Below are 24,083 nucleotides of genomic sequence, written 5' to 3' on the forward strand. Positions count from 1 at the left end.
CCTGGCAGAAAAGGTATATACATCATGCATAAAAAGGTGGGGAATTTCAGCAAATTGAAGGTTGTTGTTTTTTTGTCAAATGGAAATGCTAAAAATTCTCAAATTTTATTTTAAATCTTTTAGCATTCATTCCTATATTACCAAATATGACTTTGGCATTTTGGACACACAAATGAACCTGATTGCTCTCTCAAGGATCCTTAATATAATTTTCTGAGTCAAATTAGAAATTCCTTTTTTAAAAATCTGCCTCTACATGACTAACTTTAGCAAAACAATGTGTAATATGCTTTTAATCTAACTGGCTTATTCCATGACTTTCCAGAACAAGAGCATTCTGCCAATGGACAGACGTGTCAAGGCTCCAGAAGCAACATAAATTACACCTGAGGCCTGACAAAGATGCTACATAAAAATGAATTCCCTCCCAGATACATCTGACATTCCATTCTCATTCCTGCTGTGAAGACAGTTTCCATAGTAGACTATCCAAAAAATGGCAAATTCTATAGAAGGTAAATGAACCACAGGAGCCTTAAGCTATAATATACATATTAGATGCTCCTCAGGTAATTTGTAAGAATGAGTTTCTAATTAAAGGTAACAATAAAGAAGTCAAAGGGAGTCCAGAAGACACTTCTCTCCTGACTCTCAAAGTTAACTGCTCCTATTATTGCTACCAGTATGATATGGACATTTCTCCCTCATTTATTTCTAAAATAAGACTTGCCTCGTTTTCCAAATACTTAAACAGTAAACTGAATTAAAGTCTAGCCTCTGTAATCCAGGATTCCTTCAGCTTATCCATATAACAATGAGATAAATCTAGGTTCTAATCCTAGTTTTTAAACTGACTGGCTAGATGACATAGAGAGGTTACAAAAGGCCCAAGGATTACTTAATATAGAAAATATCCAAAGAAGTCAGGTGGACTAGGATAACTTCTCACTTTCCTATGTACTTCATTTCTTAACACTTGGCGAAATCTACTACCTTAACCCTATTTGCTTATTTTTTAAAGAAAACTTTTTCCTTATATCTTTTCCAATTTAAGAACATAACTGTCTCAAAACAAAAAGTTTTAAAAAGAGCACAACTCATAATTGTATTGGGTTCACTGTGACAATAAACAACAGCAAATAACTGTTCTTTATTTAAGTGATCTGACTCTCTTGCTCATCCCAAATTTCATTTTCTGAGTTCAGGATGCTGTTTGAACTAACCAAGTAGATAGTTCTAGTAATCTCAGCTGTAAAGCTAACAAATGCCGTTTATCAACTAGTAAGTACTTTTGTAGACTTCTTCTTGGGATCTGGCATTATGTTAAGCCTATGAGGAGAAAACACCGTCCCTTCCTTCAAAAAAGGATAGTAAACTTACAGGGTGTCTCATTGGCAAATTTTGAGACAAGAATAACTTTGCTGTAACAACTGCTTTAAGTTCTAGTTTGGATTAATAAATAGATCTCCAAATAACTTACTCAGAAAAAAATTTCAGTAGAACATGCATGTGAAGTGTTGGCAACAATGTTTATTTTACTAGAAATCTATGTAAAAAGGATAACAGGCAACTTTCTTATTATCTAAAATCTCCCTCACTCTGGAAAGGCATAAATACCATATTTGCGGAAATGAACGTTTTTAAAAATACTTTTTAGTTCAACAGGTATAAATATTATAGCCTTAAAAAAATATACAAGACAAGTTGAGTTATGCTGCCACCCACCGGACAAAACACAAATAGCAAAGCAACCCTTGCTCTGATTTTAAACACCTAGAGAATCTGGCTCAGTTTGTTGGCAATTTGGAGGTGTCTCTGAAGAGTGAATCAAAGATAACTAATACTGACTGATTGTGGTTTATTTTTCTATTAATTTCCATTAATATAATAAATAATAAACTGGTTTGAGAATCAAATTATATTTAATTCAATCAAGATATATTTATCTTTAAACATAAAAATACTCCATTTTTTTTTATTAAATGAAAGGTTAACATGTAATTAGTTAACTTCTTTTTCATTAAAATAGTTGACAAATACTCATTTAAACTATTCTAAATTCAGCCCTATTTGAGAATAAAAATTTCAACGTTTTCCTTTTCCACCTGTCATTGTAGTCTGTCCTCCTCAGGGTCCTGAACTCAGGTTGGTCCTACTGGTGCTATTCCTAACATTTGAATGTTACTATCCCGGCCGGGAAACCAAATCTCTGAACACTGTTTATTGGGGGTAATGTACAGTGTTAAATCCAAACTACTGACAAACTGTTGCTAGTGGATTCCTAACTATAAAGCTACTAGATCAAAACATCAGAACATTTTTATTTGGTAAAAGTAAAAATATAGTCTCAATTCAATAAAATGCATTAACATATACCATAGATTTATCAACATTATATGGGGAGAGTATGTCTCACAACTGCTCTAGTGACTTCCAAATGCAGATGTATACAAAAATAATAAAAACGTGGAAGTGTCATTTAAGACAGTTTTAAGAGTGCAGTATGTTAGTTATATTCATCAAATTCAATTACCCAAATGGTAGTTAGGTAAAACAAGATATTCTAAATATTGTAAATTCAAATATGTATTATGTCAATCAAAAACAACCCCCAAAATCTCAGTGACTTAAAATAACATAGCCTGGATAAACAAGATGTGGTATTTATAATAATAAAAGCTTAATATGCTAATTAGACCAGACATCCTTCCGGACGACCTTCTGGAAGCCGCAGCGGGCGGGGATGAGGCAGAGGGGGCCACTGTGGCGGCGGGGGCCAAGCCCCCTTGCATGAATTTCGTGCATCGGGCCTCTAGTAACTATATAATGGAATGTTATTCAGCCATAAAGAGAAATGAAGTATTAATCATGCCATAAACATGAATGAACCTTGAAAAGTTAATTAAGCCAGACACAAAAGGCCACATATTGTCTAATTCCTTTTCTATGAAATGTCCAGAATAGGCAAATCCACAGAGACAGAAAGTAGATTAGTGGTAGTCAGTGGCTATGGAGGAAAGAATAGGGAGTGACTGCTAATGAGTACTGGGCTGTTAGTCTGGGGCCGTGGTTGGCAAACTGCGGCTCGCGAGCCACATGCGGCTCTTTGGCCCCTTGAGTGTGGCTCTTCCACAAAATACCACAGCCTGGGCGAGTCTATTTTGAAGAAGTGGCGTTAGAAGAAGTTTAAGTTTAAAAATGTGGCTCTCAAAAGAAATTTCAATCGTTGTACTGTTGATATTTGGCTCTGTTGACTAATGAGTTTGCCGACCACTGGTCTGGGGTGACTAAAATGTTCTGAAATTAGTGGTGATGGATGCACAACTTTGTGACTATATTAAAAACTAACACTGACTGATTGTACACTTTAAAAAGGTGAATGTGTCCTGGCTGATGTGGCTCAGCTGGGTGAGTCGTCCCATGCACCAAGAGGCTGAGGTTCAATTCCCAATCAAGGCCTATGCCCAAGTTGCAGGTTCGATCCCTGGTAGAGGGTGTGCAGGAGGCAGCCAATCAGTATTTCTTTCTCATATGAATGTTTCTCTCTCTTTCCCTCTCTCTTTCTCTCTCTCTAAAATCAATAAAAACTTACTTTACAAAACAAAAAAGGTGAATGTCAGGACATGTGACTTATACCTCAATTAAAATAAAAATTTTAAATGAACTAAAAAATGAAGAGAAAATGTATAGCAAATCTTTCTTTCTCACTCATGTTACATGCCCATCTTGAAGGTCTGCTCCATGTCAGACTTACTCAGAGATTCAGGTTAAGAGTGACTCTACCAACTAGAACACTTGGGAGGTTAAGGAATCATGGAAAATTGCACAGCCAAACTCAAAGGCTTCAGATTTTGGGGTACGTACTTCACTCACAATTCATAGACAAAGTAAGTTAGTTGGCCAAGTTTAAATTCAATGGGATAGAGAAGTACTCTTATCATGTATCCAGAAGGAGGAGAATTAGAAGCATTTGGTCAATAGTATTATGACTAATACACTTATCAATGAGTTCTTAACTTGGCTCAAAACTAAAACAGACCAAGGGAAAAGTATAAAGTCAGGATTCTTACCCTCAAGAAGCTCAGTGTGGCAAAGGTGACATCCTGCTTGATAACTAAATATATGCCAAAGTGCTAAACTAAGGACTATAGTAGCAATACAAATAAAGTAATACAGAAGCAAAAAGGAGAAGGTGATTAATTAAACCTTATCAGGAATAGTCAAGTTAAAAGTTGGGCTACCCTAACCGACAAGTTGAATGTCCCCTCTTCGGAGAAGGAAGGGAGGAAAAGTAGAGGCAAAAGAAACCACTGTTTCCAGTGGCTATTCCATGCAAACAGCCTGTCTTGGCACATGCTGCAGACTTTCCTAAAATTTCTCAAACAAGCAGCACCTGGCCTCGGCAAGCCAAATACCTCTCGTAAGTGGGCCCAGCCCCGGCACTAGTGGAAGTTGGCCTTGGTTTGCAGCTTGATCTCTCCTTAGCACTTCCGAGCCAAGCACAAGCAGCCATCTGGAGATCACTTTGTAGCTCATGCCAGGTGGCCCCAGGCAGGGCACAAGTGGCATATGACCTTGGCCTGAACCTACCAGGAAGCCCCAGAACCAGCACAACTGATGGACAGCTTCAGACCACCTCCCAACCTCCTCCACAAGGGACACACTCAAAGGGTGGACACAACAGGCAACAGAGCCCTAGTGAAGCTCCATGGGTTTGAGCCCTGCACAGCTGATCCTCCATGGTGGTTATAGCCAGTCCTCGTAGCCAATCCAGCCCAAGGGTAAAGCCCTCCCACTGAGATGCCAACAGCAATCAAGGCTTAACTTCAATAGGAAAGTGTACATAGTGTACGGGGAAAGGGGAAGGGAGGCAGGGGACTTGGAGTGCCCAGCTCAGGTGACTAGGGAGGCTGTGCTACTAAACCTTACAGGACAACTACTATATAAAGCCACACTACTAAGCACAGAAGACATAGCAAGTCTACCTAATACATAGAAACAAACCCAGGGAGTCAGCCAAAATAAGGAAACAAAGAAACATGACCCAAATGAAAAAACAAAACAAAACAAAATTCCAGGGGGAAAAAACTAAACAAAATGTATACAAGCAATCTACTAGATGCAAAGTTCAAAAACACTGGTTATAAGGATGGTCAATGAACCTAGTAAGAACTGCAATAAAGATAAAAAACATAAAAACAAAAAAAAGAAAACATAAAGAACCAGTCAGAAATAAAGAATACACTAACTGAAATAAAAAATACATTACAGATAATCAACAGTGGATCAAATCAGAGATTTGGAAGATAAGGAAACAGAAAACACCCAATCAGGATAAAAGAAAAAAAAAATCCAAAAAAGTAGATAGTATAAGGAGCCTCTGGGACAACTTCAAGCATATCAATATTTGCATGATGGGGATGCAGGAAGGAGAAGAGAGCATGACATTGAAAACTTATGTGAAAAAATCATGATGAAAAACTCCCCTAACCTGGTGAAGGAAATACACATACAAGTATAGGAAGCACAGAGAGTCCCAAACAAGATAAACCAAAGAGGCCCACACCAAGAGACATCATAATTATAACGCCAAAAGTTAAAGACAAAGAGAGAATCTTAAAAGCAGCAAGAGAAAAGCAGTTAGTTATCTACAAGAGAGCTCCCATAAGACTGACAGCTGATATCTCAACAGGAACTTTGCAGAACAAAAGGGATTGGCACAAAATATTCAAAGGGATGAAAAGCAAAGACCTACAACCAAGATTACCCAGCAAAGCTATCCTTTAAAATCAAAGGACAGATAGTTTCCCAGACAAGAAAAAGCTAACGGAGTTCATCACCACCAAACCAGTATCACAAGAAATTTTAAAGGGTCTTCTTTAAGAAGATGAAGAAAGAATATAAAAAATATGAATAATAAAATGGCAATAAATACATATCTATCAACAATTACTTTAATGCAAATAGGCTAAATGCTCCAATCAAAAAAATCTATGGAGGCTGAATAGATAACAAACAAGACCCTTACATATGCTGTCTACAAGAGACTCACTTCAAAAGGGATGGAAAAAGATATTTCAAGGAAATGGAAACAAAAAAAAGCTGGGGTAGCAATACTTAGGACAAACAAAATAGATCTAAAAAACAAATTAAATGAACAAGCATAACAGAAACAGAGTCACAGAGAGAACATTTTGACAGTTGCCAGAGAGGAGGGGGTTGGGGATGATGGGTGAAAAGGATGAAGGCATTAAGTACAAATTGGTAATTACAGAATAGTTATGAGAATGTAAAACACAGCACAGGGAATATAGTCAATAATATTGTAATAACTATGTATGGTGCCAGATCAGTACTAGATTTATAAGGGTGATCACTTCGTAAGTTATATAATGTCTATTCCCTAGGTTGTATGACTGAAATTAATATAATAGTGTATGTCAACTGTAACTGAAAAATATAAAATTATTTAAAGCAAAAAAAAAAAAAAGAATTAGTAGGTAAACCTTTCAAAGCTATAATGCACAGATCAGGGGTTTCATCTACAATTTATATATATAATACCTAGGTACTAAATATATTTGTTAAATGAATAAAGATCTTGTATTTAGTGGCAAAAAGATGAAGAAAACACTTTACACTAACAACAGGAAAAGTATATATTTGGCTGTGATAAACAATGCTCTGGCTATAATTAAGAAAAAAAAAGAAAGCTACTTAGTACAACAGTTTGGGCTAAATAAGACTAAGATAACTCAGCACACAGGTAAGTAAAGAACAATATCTAAGCCCAAAGCACACCACAGCACTTTCTAGAAACTGTGGCTATTTCAGAATTGCTGGAGTACTTCCCAACTGTGGTGTGGATCCATAATTTATTGCTGAGTGACTTTCCTATACATCATGTTACTTCTACTCCAGTACTAAAATGTGATCTGGCCCTGGCATAAAAATAGTACTTGACCTTCAAGCACTGGAAAACTTACTGAGGCAGAGAGAGATGTTGGAGGGATCAAGAGGCCAAGTGTTTTCTTAAACAGAGTATTTTCTACAACTTGCCCCAGATTTTACAGCCAGGATGATGTTTGTCTAAAGAGGGTTTATCAACAAAATTCTGACTTCAGCCCTGGCCGGTTTGGCTCAGTGGATAGAGCGTCGGCCTGCGGACTGAAAGGTCCCAGGTTCGATTTCGGTCAAGGGCATGTACCTTGGTTGCGGGCACATCCCTAGTAGGGGGTGTGCAGGAGGCAGCTGAACGATGTTTCTCTCTCATCGATGTTTCTGACTCTCTATCCCTCTCCCTTCCTCTCTGTAAAAAATCAATAAAATATATATTTTTTTAAAAAATTCTGACTTCAGTTGTTCATAATTAGCAAATTTTAGAAACTGGTAGGCAAATCACTCTTCATAGACAATTTCTTGAAAGTTTCAGAAAAAAATTAACATATACACATTTATATTATAAATGCCACCAAATACTAAAGTTCACAGGAAAAAAAATAAGGTTTTAAATAAATAGTCACATGGTAATAAATGAATCAGTTAAAGTCTGAAATATATTCAACCTAAAAATTTCCACAATGTATGTCAAAATTTTAAAATAATAACCTATTACAAAATTAGCTGCTTTGGTCAATATCCATCTAGAAAATGTTTATAAATTTATCTCATACTCAAATTAACAAGCCTCCGGAGGTTTATTACACAGGCTAATTCCAACCAGTCAGAAAATCCCAAGGAAGCAAAAAGCAATACAATCAGTTCTTTACCTGCAGCTCCTTTGAGACTCTCTCTAAGTGATTAGTTATCTTTTTAATCAGATCACTATACATCTGTTCTGAGTGCTGCTGGCATACACATTTATACACACAACTGTGGGGGAAACAAAACAGAAAAACTAGGTTAATGATGAAGCATGTAATTCAGCCTAAGGTTAAAGCATACTCTGTATATACAGCCACTGGTCAAATAACCAATTCAGGCGTAAAAACAGTGACCAATCACAACTTTTAAATAAAAAATTTACCCTGCTCCAATCAGTGTTCAGATGGGAGAGGTATTACCAACAGCAACAAATAAATCTTTATGAGTACTCTACTGCACATTTTATCAATACTAGATAATCTAATAATACTTGGTGATAATCTGAGAGTCTGACTATGGTAACTACTTATAGACCAGCTTCTCTCTCATTTTAATGATTGTCAAAATAAGGAAGAGAGAGTGTAATGGGTAGAAAGTTTCTAACTCACAAAAGCATTTGCAATGTAACCTCTTTGTGCCTCACTTGTGTGGAACAACTCAGTTGTCACTTCCTCCTCTTGTGACTGGGCTGATCTCATACCCACCCCAGTTCCTCACTAATTTGCTGCTTCCGTTTACCAGGAGCTGGGAGACAAAATAACCAGAGAGTTAGAACTGTGTGTCACTAAAAATTGACAGATTAAGCTAAAGTCTCCCTGTGAGACTAAAAGTACATATTTTTGCCCTTTTTTGCTGACCTCCATTGTTTCTGCATTATATATGGCACGGATGGCAGGCTGAGATGGAGTTAACTATCTTGATTTGAAAACCAAGTCTGAAGCAAAAAGTATAAATCAAACCTCCAATCCACATGTGTGTTACATATAAATAACTTAGAGCCTCATCTTATATGTTATATATTATATGTTATATGCATACATACTATCATACTCAAGATGCCATGAACTTCAATATACCCTCTCAAACCCAGGCGAATTAAATCCAACTTACCTGTATATCTGTTCATAGGATATGGGGATATAGTCACCAGGACTCTGGGTTAAAAGCTGATCTATGGCACCATCCAATTTTGGCCAGTATGTGCTCTTATAATCTTCAATAGTTATAACATTCATTACTAAAAGTAAAAAGTAAAATAAATATTACTATTACCACATGTAAACAGGAACTAGAGCAATTTTATATCCTCAGTCAAATTCCTTTTAGATTTCACACTGACACTTTATCACCTAAATACAAATCAATTACTATCCCATTTCAAAAAACTAAACAACACCAAAACAGCCTGGTCAGGGATTCTAAGAAACCATTAATTATGATTTTAAAAGGAATTACTATGAGTCTGTCCATCTTTAAAAATAAAAACAAAACAAGCAAATATCACTGGTTCCCCTTCCTGGTTTCTGTAAGCTTCCGTTATCAGTGGAGCCACTCAAACATGCACTGACCTTCAAATACCCATCTGTCAATGATGTAAAAAGATGTCCTATCTGTGAACCACAATAAGGCTATGGAACACCCCTGGTAAAATCTACCTAAGCATGACTATGAAAATTAAAGTCCACATTCTACAGTAATGCCCGGCCAGCTTGGCTCAGTGGCTGAGCATTGACCTATGAACTGGGAGGTCCCAGTTCAATTCCCAGTCAGGGTATATGCCTGGGTTGTAAACTCGATCCCCAGTGGGGGGCGTGCAGGAGGCAGCTGATCAATGATTCTCTCTCATCATTGATGTTTCTATCTCTCTCCCTCTCCCTTCCTCTCTGAAATCAATAAAATCATTTTTTAAATACTATAGTATAGTAACAAAAGAAGTTACTGAAAACCTGCAGAGACTTACTAGTGCCTCCTAGACATTTCTATAACTCTGATGGGCTCTTGCTATCTTACACTTTGGATAAGCCCAACAGAAAAAAGCATCAATGAACTAGAGCCTTACACTGAAGGCTTACCTCATTCCCTGGCTAGCTTACTCCTTCACTCCAGGTTTAATAAAGCATTTATCACAAATGTCCTAACAACTTTGATATCCAAGGTGACAGCTATTTCACAACAATGAAATGAAGCTAGTGTTAAAAAGAACTACCCAAAACCTCTAAGACACCTTATGTCTTATGAACTACCTCAGAAGATCAGAGCTAACAACTACTACATCCAGTATTTTATCGTTTTACCAGAAACTGGGGAGCTCAGGGGTTGACTTCCCCAAGGGTTCATGGCTGATTACTGGCAGAGATACCAGGCAAATCAAAGCCTTTACCTAGCTTCTTTCTATCACATCAATGATTTCTAAATATTAGTCACTGAGGTTCAAGATGCTTCTCATCCATTATTCTCCAACTCCAACCTATCTAAAATATTCAAATCGGAAGTATCTACTCAGTTGAGATGACACAGGTATAAACCACACTAACAGCATGCAGGTCTGCCATAGTTTTAAAATTCTGTGATTTCCTGCAAGATTTAAAAACAAGTAATCTTTCCATGGCATTAAGACCAGGAAAGTTTAACTTTGAAGTAGCAGCGCAAGGCAGGTGTGCTGAGGGAGAAACACCATTAAGTGCACTAATAGGTGTCCTGCAGGCCTCTGAGAAGTTCAGGACTTGAGGACAGGATACAATGAGTGTGAATTAAAGGCAGAGCTGGTGGGTGAGAGGTAAAGATTGACTGGAAGACTAAACAGTAAAGAGAAGTATTGTTCGTGCAAAAACTGAAAGATAAAAGCTTGAAATTCTAAGACACAGATTCATGGTAGGGATGGGGGTGGGGGTGGGGGTAGGGGTGGGGGTGGGGGTGGGGGTGAGGTGTGTGTGTGTGTGTGTGTGTGTGTGTGTGTGTGTGTGTTTGTCGCACAGGGTTTGTGGATTTTAAGTCAACACCAGAAATGCTCAAATATCTAACCCTGCTCTTCTCTTTAATTCTAGAATGCCATCAGCCAGACGAAATGTACTTTCTCTCCTGCTCCACCAACCCACCCCATCATTCTCCCTTCAAATGGAAGACCCTTCTTTACGGAAACTGAACAATCCCAGAGAAAAGACATGCACTTCCTGCACACAGCAGCAGTTCTGCAGAGAAGCCCTCACTTTTACTTGGAAAGGCCCCTCTCAAACACAGAACTACCAATTAGCCTTTTTCACTTTTAAATATTAATAGAGCTAAAGATCATCAAGATTTGCAAAGTCTCAGACAGGAGAGATCAAAACAAACAAAAATTGATATGATAAAAACAAAGATAATTAAGAAAATAAAACTCTCCCAGAACAAAGCAAAAACTAATTAACAAACTTAGAGAATCAAAACAGGAAATCAACATCTGACTAACAGTAATAATTCCAGAGAAAAGGGAAAATAGAGAAAATGTAAAGGGAGAAAAATATTGACAAATACAAGAAAACTAGAGGCCGGATGCACGAAAATTCGTGCAAGAGTATGCCTTCCTTCCCCTGGCTACCGGCACCGGCTTCCCTCCTCCAGCTGCCCGCAGGCACCCTGGCTGGCTTCCCTCTGGCCCCGGCTTTGTCAGGAAGGATGTCCGGAAGACGTCTGGTCTAATTAGCATATTACCCTTTTATTACTATAGATATCCCAGAAATGTTCAAGGAAAAAAAAGTCAAATGGCATCTGAACTCTCCATTCTAATACTGCAAGCTTAAAGTCAATGAAACAACACTAAAAAGTCCAAGGAAGAAAGATTTTCCATTAAGATTTCTATATACATACTATCAATCAAGTGTGAAAGCATCATTTTTATATATACAAACTTATCCACACACAAATTTTCTCAGAAGATATGTTCTAAATACAACACACACATACACACAGAATACACCAATAAAAAGGAAGACATCAGGTAACTATTTGGGAAGTCCCTGAGTAGCAACTGTGCAGAGACCCTAAAGAATAAATAGGAACAGGAAGACTAACAGCTTCACAAGCAGACAAAAAGAAAATACTGATTAACTGAGCATTGCGAAAACACCAGTGACAGATATATGGTGAATCTGAGGAAGCTGTTGCAACGTTTTTAAGATGAGCTTAACAAAAATCATGGAAGTATAAACAAGGCAACTAATACCAAAGTTCTTTCTATGTGAAAGAACATGTAATCTGAGTATACTCCTGGCCCTTGAGTGACTATTTACATACTAGTAATCATAATGTACTAGGTGTACCAGTAAATAATGCGGATTTTTTTCAATAGACGGAGTTACACATATATTGATATATATGTGATTTGATATGTATGCTATTTTGTTGTATTGACAGCAAGCTTCAAAACTTCATATGGCAAATTTGCTGAAGGTGTTAACATCATAGATATCTTTACGCTTAAAAATGTCGAATTTTGTGCCCAAAAAAAGCATTTGCAGAAAGTTTTAACTCATTACTTCATTTTGAAGAAAAAGTTATCGTATACTTCAGGAAGCTTATGGTGAACATGCTCCATCCATCTCAAGATACTTGTGAACATTGGTTTAAACACTTTAAAAGTGATGATTTTGATGTGAAAGACAAAGAACGTCCAGGTCAACCAAAAAAGTTTGAAGACCAACAATTACAAGCATTCTTGGATGAAGTTGCGTGTCAAACTCAAAAACAACTTGCTGAAAGATTAAATGTTGCTTAGCAAACAATTTCCGATCATTTACAAGCAATGGGAAAGATTTTAAAGGAAGGAAAATGGGTGCCACATCAACTGAGCGAAAGACAAATGGAAAGCCGAAAAGTCATCAGTAAAATGTTGCTTCAACGGCACAAAAGGAAATCTTTTTTTGCATCGAATTGTGACTGGCGATGAAAAGTGGATTTATTTTGAGAATCCCAAGTGCACAAAACCATGGGTTGATCCAGGTCGACCATCAACATCGACTGCAAGGCCAAATCGCTTCGGAAGACAATGCTCTGCGTTTGGTGGGATCAGAAAGGTGTGGTGTATTATGAGCTTCTAAAACCAGGTGAAACTGTTAATACTGATCACTACTGACCACAAATAATCAATTTGAACCATGCTTTGATCATGAAACAACCAGAATGTTCCAGAAGACATGGCAAAGTAATTTTGCTTCGTGGTAACGCACCATCACACACTTCAAAACCAGTTAAAGACACGTTAGAAGATCTTGCCTGGGAAGTATGAACCCACCCGCTGTATTCACCAGACCTTGCTCCTTCAGATGACCACTTGTTCCGATCAATGGCACATGCACTTTCTGAGCAGCACTTCAAAACGTACAAAGAAGTGGAAAATTGGGTCTCTGAATGATTTGCCTCAAAACAAGAAAAGTTGTATTGGGACAGTATCCACAAATTACCTGAAAGATGGGGGAAATGTGTAGCTAGCGATGGACATTACTTTGAATAAAGCACTTTCGATGTTTCTCTTGAAATTGTTTTCTTTGATTACAAAATCCGCCATTATTAACCAGTACACCTAGTAAATATGGTCGATTGACTGAACCAAAAATTATGGTATTAACTGAAGAGATGAGGTGTGTGAGAACTAAATCCTCACCTTAATGATAAGTCAATAGGTAATATAAAAGTGATAAATTAAAGAATAACAATATTAACACATTAAAATGAGTGGATAAATATCAAAAGAAACAACTAAATGCATTAAAAGTGATTGACTCTGAGTAACAAGTCCAGGAATGGAAGAGGCAGGGGAGGGAACCACTGATTTTAATTATGTATCTTTTCACAGTTTGAGTTTTCAAATTACAAACTTTTAATAAGAGCAAAGTTTTGGTTTAAGTCCAAAGAGTTTCCTGAATCTTAAATCCTCAGAAATGGAAAAATAAATCTAATGAAATTAAATTTTCATCTCAGTATTTCCGATATTCTAAAGCACAGAATGAGAAAGCTCAGACTGACTGATTGCCTACTAATCCTCACTTCCTTAATGGTCCATAGACATCTTTAAAGAGACACACACACACACACACAGACCTACCTATACTCCTCCCACATTCAGGTCAAAGGTAGTGCCAGCTCCCAGTCATCCAAACCAGCAATCTTGAGTCTTCACCCTCCCTCCTTGACCCATAAATTTTGTAGAGTCTAGTCCCCAAATATTTCCAAAATCTGACACCCCCTCTCTTCCAAGGCTATATGTCAAGCTCACAGCCCGCGGGCTGCATGCGGCCCACAACGAATATTTTTGCGGCCCAGTCAATATAACGGTATGTAAGAAACTTTTTAATAAAATTTTCAAAACTTAATTTTTACAATACCCTGTTATACATAATTATTAATAACGAACCACAACGTTCACTAATGACTGATTACTATAATCGTGTTGCATTCATTTCCCTTATGCGCCTTACGCACAGGCGCACCATTTCTCTCCACTAATACTAGCAGCGAATATTTTAGCAGCCAATTGCCACATTATGTCTTGTATGCTTATTAATTTGTGCGGTTATTCAGTGTCTGGTATGGTAAGTTAATGTTCAAGAAACTATATTACTTTTTATTGAAATGTTCTATTTTATGTTAATGATTACTCATTTATTTCAGCCCTTTGTATTCAGCATGTCTCTATCAAAATGAACCTACGTTTCTATGAAAATTGAAGCTTTTGTTTTTTTGCGGCCCACATAAACTTAAACCTTGTTTATTTGGCCTGTGTTAGCCTTTGAGTTTGACATGTTTGCTGTATGTGTTCAAGCCTTCATCTCTTGTCTAGACGATAATAATTACAACCCACTAACTAACTAGTCTTTAGGTCTCCAATCTCTCTCCTTTCTCATCTAAACTAACACACTAAGACAAATTTCACCAGGCTGACTCCCTTAACATCCTTTAGTGGCTCCTATAGAAGAAAATCCTACCTCTAACATGGAACACATGCCTGTCACTCTCTAGACCTTTTTTATTGTTGTTAATACACACCAGAGGATTTCCATTGCCTTTCAGAAAGAGAGGGAGGGAGGGAGGGAGGGAAACATCGATGTAAGAAAGACACACTGACTGTTGCCTTCCGCACGCGCACACACCCATGACTAGGAGACGGAGCAAACCCAAAACCCAGGCACGTGCCAGGAACAAACCCGCGACCCTTTGGTGCATGGGCCCACGCTCGAACCACTGAGCCACACTGGTCAGGCCTCTCTCTAAACCTTTCCATCTATCCACGTTTAATTGTGCCATGCCCTATGTGCCTCACACCTTATGTTCCAACAATAATTTCAACTCTGGGTCTTAAGCACAGCCTGCTCCCTCTGCAAGAAAGTCTCTTCAAGTCATCCTCAATTCTCCTGACAAACTTCCATTCAGTTTCATAAACTTTGTTCCCTCTATGCTACCATATGCATACATAACTTTAATTATAACTACCTGTCCTTTATCTCCTCCACTAAACTGTGTCTCATTCATCACCAGAGGCTATACTGTTACCTTGGCATACAGAATAAATATTTGTTGAGTAAAATGCCATTCAGATGTCTAGACAGCACACCTGCAACTATAAATTACATGTCTCTGTAAGTCTATCTGCAGAGGTTAATAGCCAAATGTCCACAAAAGTGTAAGAAAAATTAAAGGCCAGCTTGCCTTGTCAAGACATATTACAGAAGGGTATCAATAGCATTTTTTATATAACACTTAACAGTTTAAAATGTGATTACAATGGTCTACAACTAACAGTGTTACAGTTTAAAGGGGAAGTAAACAGCATTCAATTCTCTTTAGGGATTTGAGACTGGAGCTTACATAAACGTTACAATGTCTGTCTCTTACAGTTTCATCAAAGCCACTTTGGGTAATACATATCAAAAAGTGGCAAGACAAGATCCCCAGTAAGATTCCAGAATGCAGCCAGTCGATCAATAGCATAGGGATGCTTGCTGCAGCACGACTCCCACTAACCCGGAAGGCAAGAAGATGCCAAATAACCACCACAGATGCTGCGAACAGTGTGTATTTTAAGACCTGAATATATTAAGTGATCCACTTGTAAAACAATCTACCAATATGAAAACTGGCAGACAGGACCTGATCAAGTAAAGGGCAAATTTATTTATGATTTAATAAAAATCAGTTAATTTCATTCAATTCAACAGTCAATATTTAACACATTTTTGAACCAGAAATTTAAAAAAATAATAATTTCACTGAGTTCAATTTAAAATACTAGAGAATAGAAACTTTTGGTGCACTGGGTTAATAATTCTCAAGAGATCACAGCACAGTATGATCAATCAACTCAAGATCCTTCCTTCCTTCCCGCCCTCACTCCCTCCATCCATCCATTCTTTGCCTTTTATCCTCCTACCCTAGTCCCATTGCCCCCACCCCCCAACACATTCAGACGGAACCATTCTATTCTGTTTAATACGTTTGGACAATGAGCAGATGTGACATTTGCTACATTTGAGCAGAAGCTGTAAAAGCCATTGTGTTTCTGGCCACTCTTCTCTTTGCCTCTGCCAAGAATGACGGGACCCAGAAAAGAGCTGCTCTTCAGAATGAGAGGACTTGTGAGGAGCCACAGTCAACTGTCAGCCACTAACATAACATGAGCAAGAAACAAACCTTTGTTGTTCTGTAAGCTCCTGAGATTTGGTGATTATCATCATAGAAAACTGACTAACATAGTATAAAAAGTTAAACTAAATAATTACACCTGCGTGAGATTTGGAAGGTCAGAGTGAGGAAAAGGATATGCTGCTGCTGCTGCTGGTTCTGGCAAGTAAGGTTAGAGGTGTGAGAGTTTGTAGAGCCAAACCCCAAGTTCCAGGTCTCATCTCTTTTTTTTTTTTTTTTTTTTTACAGAGAGGAAGGGAGAGGGAGAGAGTCAGAAACATCGATGAGAGAGAAACATCGATCGGCTGCCTCCTGCACGCCCCCCACTGGGGATGTGCCCGCAACCAAGGTACATGCCCTTGACCGGAATCGAACCCGGGACCCTTCGGTCCGCAGGCCGACGCTCTATCCACTGAGCCACACCGGTCAGGGCTCTCATCTCAACTTCAGGGGTGAGTAAGGGCCATCAGTATAGGAAGGGACAAGTAAACCCCCTTAGCTGTGCCCCCTCCTACCAAAATAATAAATCTAAAGTATATCCCTGAGGAAACTGCAGAGGAACTATCTTTCAGTAATGCAAAGACTTGCAAGGTACAGGGGTGGTGACTGTATGGCATTCTGATTTCACTAGGCCAGTGGTCAGCAAACTCATTAGTCAACAGAGCCAAATATCAACAGTACAACGATTGAAATTTCTTTTGAGAGCCACATTTTTTAAACTTAAACTTCTTCTAACGCCACTTCTTCAAAATAGACTCGCCCAGGCCGTGGTATTTTGTGGAAGAGCCACACTCAAGGGGCCAAAGAGCTGCATGTGGCTCGTGAGCCGTGGTTTGCCGACCACGGCACTAGCCTATTTGGCCAGTGCAGAGGAGATAGCTCTTGAAGGATGTATAGTGAATCAAATCAGGTGACCACAATTGTAGCTGCCGTTCCAGATATGATCTCTTTACAGAAACAAAACACAGTAACTAGCATCTAGTAAGCATCGACCAAGCTAACACATGATTTTTTAAAAATCTATTCCAAAACAGATCACCAGAAGCTGTTTTCACCTAACAAACAACCCAAAAGTCCACTTTCACCACCATAGCTCACAGCTACACCGACACTCCAGCTCTCTTTCTTTACCCGGTCCTCAGTGACGCTGGCCACCTCCACACCTCACAGGTCCACTACACTGGTACCTCCTCTAGCCCCATATCCCCACCCACACTTGACATTATGTAGCTTTCTCATCATTGCCAACCTAATAGGTGAAAAAAAGACATGGCCTCACTGTTTTAGTTTGCATTATGTGATTAAGAATTTCAGACATCTCTTTCTATGCTTGTTAGGATTTTCTATTCTGTCATCTACTTATTCATAGCCTTTGCCCGTTTTTCTACAGATGTCACTGCCCTCCTTTTATTGATTCCCTGGTTAACTTTGGGCACTGCTAATATGTTCTCTCATTCCTTCACCTGTCTTTTGCTGAATGAAAATCCTTGATTTTTATATAATCAAAGTTATTGCTTTTTCACTTTTATCAGTTTGTAAAGGTTTAAGAAGTCCTACTCTGTCGTTGGGTAAAGACCTTCAGCACGGTCTTCTATTAATTTTACAGTTTTCCCTTTCACATTTAGATCTTTAATGTATCCAGAGTTCATCCTGTTTGTGGTGGTAGGTTTGTTCTTCATGTAGTGAACCATCTCCCTAACAACATCACTCCTTTCTCCGGTGACTTATGATGCCACCTTTAAGTTCTGAACATATACAGGTAAGTCTCTACTTTCTAACTCGTTCCCCCGGTCTATTTTTTGTTCTCTTGTTCTTACACTAGTTTTTATTGCTACAGCCTTGAAACAATATTTTAACTTCTGCTAGGCAAGTCCCATTAAAGCAAACCTTTAAGACCGATTTAGCTACTCACAAGCTTTATCCTGCCTGCCATATAAATTTTAGATTTGGGGGACCGCGTTTGTCAGACAAACCAACTGGAATTTTGACAGCACTTTAAATTTATAGATTAAAAATGTAGAAAACTGACATTCTTATAAGTAATCTTATCCCAAGAATATGAAGTTTTTCTATTTATTTAGGTCCTCTTCTAGTTCCTTATTAAAGTTTCTCCTTCAAAGTTTTATGTATTCTTAGGTTAATTCCTAGAGACTTTATAGTTTTGTTGCTATCCTATATAATAAAGAGCTAATAAGCTAATGGTCATGACGCCCTCACACCATAACGACCAATCAACAGGAGGCTGCCTGCGAAGCAGGCACTCGTGAGCGGGTGGGGGTGCCAGCCAGGGACGCTACGTCCCCACCCGGGGACATGACAGGGGTGGGGCCGGGTGGGTCTGGGTCTCGCCCAATGGCAGTCGAACATCTCCCAAGGGGCCCAGATTGTGAGAGGGTGCAGGCTGGGCTGAGGGACCCCCCCCCCATGCATGAATTTCATGCACCGGGCCTCTAGTTATTTTATACAATATTTACTTTTGCTTGCTAGTGTAGTAAATGCTATTAACTTTTGTAGGCTAATCTTTAATTCACCAATCCTGATAAACTCCTACTAATAGTTTCTCTCTTGATTCTAATTCTTATAAGTATGTAATATTATCTGCAAATAATGAATTTCATTATTTCCCTTCCTATCCTTATACCTATTTTTCCCTTTATAATAGTCTTAACTAGGACCTTTCTTATAATGTTAAACAGTAATAGTGATGGAGGTATCCTTATTACCCATCTTGAAGTGAATGTACATAAAATTTCTCTATTAAGTATTATTTGTTGTAGCTTTTTGGTAATGACATTTACACAGTTATCTTGTATTTTGAGCTGGATCTTATTAAATAATTTTATGGTATCAAGATAATCATGGTTTTTCTCTTTTGGCCTATTAATGAGATAAATTACATTATAAATAAATGTTAAACCATGCTTACATTTCTAAAACAAACTCTATAGATCATAATTTTTTAACACACTGTTGGGCCTCAACAGTGTGTTGAAAGCTAGTATACTGTGTAGGATTTTCATATCTTTGCTAATAAGTGCAACAGATCTCTAATTTTTTCATATTATCCTTATCTAGTTTTAGAACCCAGATTTCACTAACCTCATAAAATGAACTTGGTATCTCTTTTTTTTTTTCTGTTTTCCAGAACAACTTGTAAAAATGAATAACTTGTAAAAATGAATTAAGTATTAGTATCTAAAAGTTCAATGCAACACACTTATAAGATTATCTGGGTCCAGAGTTTTTGAAAGGGGAGGTCTTTACCATTTCAGTTTGTTAAATATTTATTAAGCAGTTCAAGCTATCTTTTTCTTCTGTTACCAACTTTCAGAGTTTACAGTTTTCTAAGTACTTATACATTTCATCTAGGCTTTCAAGTGTATTAACCTATAGAAATTCATAAAATTATGTTTTAAATCTCATGTTTGTAGTTATTTCCCCTTTTCACTTATTTTATTTGCAATCATTTTTCCTTGTCAATCTTGTTAAACACAGGTCTGTCTAGCTTATTAATTTTCAAAGAACAATCTTTTGGTTTGGCAAGTCACTGTTCCTTAATTTCACTAATTTCTGCTTTTTTATGTTGTTTTTTGAACTCTCCAAATGAACTTTGTGTAAGCACTAAAGCAAGCTTCCTTCAGCATTTAGGTAAGTCACCCTGCCACTCTGTCCAAGGTCTACTTTCACCACACAAATTTCAACACACAAACTAACTATACACGTAAGTATTATTCTCATGCATGCATAACAGGAAAAAAATCAAATACAAATCTTTACAATCTCTATACATTGAAGCCAGAAATTTTAGCAAACTTAAAACCAACCATACCTACACATGAATGTCTTTGATTAAAGCAGTATCTTGAAGACATAAGGTTATGAGTTGTTCACACACACACACACAAGTGTAAGGCAGTGATTATATATCTGAATCAAGGCCATCATTTTCTGCAATGCTAATTGGACAATTCCTGGTGCAGTTTGATAAAATTAGTAACTAGAAATGCCATCTCCAGTTGCTTTACCAGATGCCATTCAAAAACTGCAGTTATTAATAGAAGAGAAAAATCTGTCTGTGATGGTCCATTTTCACACCCCCAAAAACACCCTCTCAAAGCAAAAACACTTTTTTCCCCCCTAACTATGTAAGCATACCTCCCGATTGGGGGCAGTTTCAGATTCCAGATTTTTGGTCTTAATTTTTTCTGCCCGCAACAGCACGTTGAGGCAAATCGCTAAAAAAAAAAAAATCCAACACGCAACCGAAGTTTGGATCGGGGCACATGCTCAACGGCTTTACTCTGATCAGTGCAGACTTTGAAAATAATGTTATAGATTACGAGCTTCAGAACGGATGTCACAGCTCCCCGCTGCATGGGTTGACTCAAGAAGCAACTCATGCATGTTCCTATTAGGATGCAGAAGGTGTACAGACACTGGAGAAGAGAAAGAACGGGTGCAGATCCGGTCAGCTTTCTTAACCCCCAACTTGTTTAACGCAGACTGGCTAAAAGCGCAAGAACAGAAGTTGCCAGATTTTCCTCCCTGGCTGCAAAAAGGGGGGAGAAAAAAAAAAAAAAAAAAAAAAGACGGACGGCCTCTCCCTATGGAAACTCAAGCTGCCTTATTTTCCTCTCGAGTTTGAGGGTGAAACTTCAAGGGGGTCCGGAGAAGCGCAGAGCTTCCTCGTGTTGCGTGACAGCCGGCGGCGACAAGGCTCGCGTCCGCAGAAGTCGGGCTGGGTGCGCACCGGGCTCCGCTCTGGGCCAGGTAACCCTAGACGCCCGGGCCGCAGCCACCGAACGGGGGCGGGGAGGAGGGAGGCGGGGACGAGAGGGGAGGGGAGACCCGGGCCTGAAACAAAGGAAGCGGGGCTGCTCCGAAAAAAGGGTGGGTGCGGCGTCCGGGTGGGGAGGAGGGAAGCCGAGGCTGCCGGGGGCGGCGGGACTCACAGAACTTGGAGGTGGAGGTGTTGATGTTGATGGTGGAGCTGGGGTTGGGGGCGGGGACCGCCTTGGCCGCGGCGGCGGCGGCGGCCGCGTCGCAGCTCTTCACCATCATGATCACCCCATTGGACTCCGGCGGTGGCGGCCCCAGCTGGAGCCCCTCCTTGGGGCCTTTCCTGTCCACCGAGACCGCTGGCACCGCCAGCAGCGGGCCCCCCGGCGGCTCGCGGGCAGGGGCTGGGATCGCCGAGGGGGGTGGCGGGGGCTGCCGGAAGCCGTCCACCGCAGCCTCCCAGTTGTTGTGGTTCTGGTCGTCCATCATTGCCTCGTAGCTGCCCCCCTCCTCCTCTTCCATGCTTTCCTCCATCCTGCCGGCCCCCAGCACCCGCCCGCCTGCCTCACAGGCACCTGCCGCCCGTCTCGACCCCCCGGGCCAGGGGGCAGCGCAGCCTCCTCGCCGTCACATCGCCAGGGGCCGGAACGGGCGCGGCGGGGAGGGCAGCGGGGCGCCGAGTCGCTCACTCTCCGGCCGGGCTGACTCTGGGAGACGGGGCTGACGGCGGTGGGCGCTCCCGGGCGCTCGTCTGGGAGAGGCGACCGTAAAGCGGCAACGCCCCTCACGACATTTTACGGCAGCTTCCCACAGGCAGTTGGGAAGGGCAGCTGGAGGCGCGGCCCGGAGAGCACGTGGTGCGAGAAAGCAAAGAGAAAAGGGGCGGGAGCTGTGAGTCACCCCCAAGCAATCGGGCAGAGGGTTCGCCCCGCCCCGGCCGGGGCTGCACTCGGAGGGGCGATGGGTCGGGGTGAGCATTCGTCGGCCCCGCCCCCCGGCCCGGCCTCGCCCCCGGCCCGGCCTCGCCCCCGGCCCGGCCTCGCCCCCGGCCCGGCCTCTCGTCACAAGGGAGTTTGGCTGCGCACGCGCGTTCGCAGTCTGGTTGCCCTGACGACCGAGAGCCTGGCCGCCTCCGACAGCTGAATGCCAACCCCAGCCGGCAGTCTAGTGCAATCGCCACCTTTTCGGCGGTGTTTTTGGGGGGCTCACCGGGTTTACCGGGCCTTCGCACCGTCCAGGGCCTCGCAGCCCGGCCTTGGTTTGGGGACGGAGCCAGGGAGCCACCACAGTGCTCGAGTCGCCCATTGAAAACGTTCCTTTATGGGGCTGCTCGCGGCCTGAGCCCACACCACCCAAACCTCAAAACCGAGAATAAAAACTGAAACTTAGCAGGGTGACTTAAAAAAAAAAAAATCAATGCGTTTGAAATATTCATGGATATGTGTTTTTTTTTAAGTTTCTAACTCCTCTATACATTGAAGCCAGAAATTTTAGCAAACTTAAAATACCAAGCTTCGTGCCCTATTTCACAAACCAGACTACAAGATTGAGAGTAAGAGTCTTGAGGGTCAGAGAAAGATTATGTAACTCTGCATTTTTTTTTAATTCCTCTGCATTCTCAAATTATAGCAATAGCAGTAATATCAAAATACGATATAATTGCTTATTGTGGGATTCGTTCTAACTACGGGTGCTAAGAAGGAGTGCCTAGAAAAACCCTTTATTACATTTAAGCTAGCAGATAATAAATCTTTATTTCCACAAATAGGTAATTAGTGTGAAGAATCACTTCATCCACTAAGAAACTGTCCAATGTACTTCAGTGTCCACATTTGTTTCAGCATTTTTCTATATAGTTTCCCAATATATTCTGCACAATCCTAATGGAATGTTTTTTATCAATAACTTGGAATGAATTTCAGACAATGCTCCCTTATATTAATCAAAGACATTTTCTTAAATCAGCACATGTTTTTAATTCTCTGGGCCTGGACATTTTGGGAATACAAACTAAGGGGGGACATTTTTAAGTAAAAGACAATTGAATGGAATACTGAGGGGGGGGGGATGTAAAATTCTATGCCCAGCCACAACAACAAAAACAATAGAAGGAGGAAGAATGAGTCTTTTCAGACTAATAGCTGAGTTTGTCATCAATCGACTTTCTAGGTAGGTGGATGGGTGTGTGACTGGAGATGGAGGTCTTTACATAATAAAAGATTCAATACACAAGGGAGATAAAAGGCATAAATGTGTCTCTGATAACGTTCACAAAAGACATAAAGCAAAAATTGGCAAGTACAAGAAGAAAGAGAAATCGACCATCAGAGCAGATGATTTTCACACATCTCTATTAGATTGCAGTGGGTTCATAGTAACCATAAGATAAATTCATGTCCTAATCCCTGGAACCTGGGCAGGTTACTCTATTTGGAAACAGGTTCTTTGCAGATGTAATAAAAGATCTTGAGAAGATCATTCTGGATTATCCAGGTGGATCATACATCCAATGACAGGGGTCCTCGAAAGAGGAAGGCAGAGGGAGATCTGAGACAGAAGGTGAGACCGAGAAGAGGGGGGGGCAATGTGACTACAGAGGCAGAGATTGGAGCGATGAAGCCACACACACACACACCCAAGTGCTGACAGCCACTAAAAGCTGGGAGAAACAAAGAATGGGTTCTTCCCTAGAGACTCCAGAGAGAGTGCATCTCTGCTGATATCTTGACTTCGGACTTCTAGCTTCCAGAATTGTCAGAGAATACATTTCTGTTGTTCAAAGCAGCCCTTCTGAACTAACACATGGATCAAGAGCACCAAAAAATCTTTAAGGGACTTAGAAGATTTAAATAACAATACAATTACCAAACTTGATTTGATGAATACATGTAAAACATTACACTCAATAACTGCAGATATATACATTCCTTTCAAGAATATGTGAAACATTTACAGAAAGTAAACATACTGGCTCATAAAGCAAGTCTCTCTACATGACTAAGTATTGGTAT

At 39.9% G+C, this 24,083-nt stretch overlaps 1 protein-coding gene across 1 annotated transcript in view; it reads right to left on the reverse strand.

Moving 5' to 3' along the window:
* Positions 1–21,923, reverse strand: part of CACUL1 (CDK2 associated cullin domain 1) — a 46,562-nt gene extending 24,639 nt beyond the window's left edge. The window contains exons 1-3 of the mRNA XM_079793789.1: positions 21,246–21,923; positions 8,755–8,881; positions 7,770–7,872 (exon numbers count right to left, since the gene is read on the reverse strand). Coding sequence (XP_079649915.1) covers positions 7,770–7,872; positions 8,755–8,881; positions 21,246–21,606 — 591 coding nt within the window. The 5' untranslated portion in view covers positions 21,607–21,923. The remainder of the gene's footprint in view (positions 1–7,769; positions 7,873–8,754; positions 8,882–21,245) is intronic.
* Between the last annotated feature and the right edge of the window lie 2,160 nt (positions 21,924–24,083).

Source organism: Cnephaeus nilssonii (assembly GCF_951640355.1).
Source record: "Cnephaeus nilssonii genome assembly, chromosome: 16".
Classification (NCBI taxonomy): Eukaryota; Metazoa; Chordata; class Mammalia; order Chiroptera; family Vespertilionidae; genus Cnephaeus; species Cnephaeus nilssonii.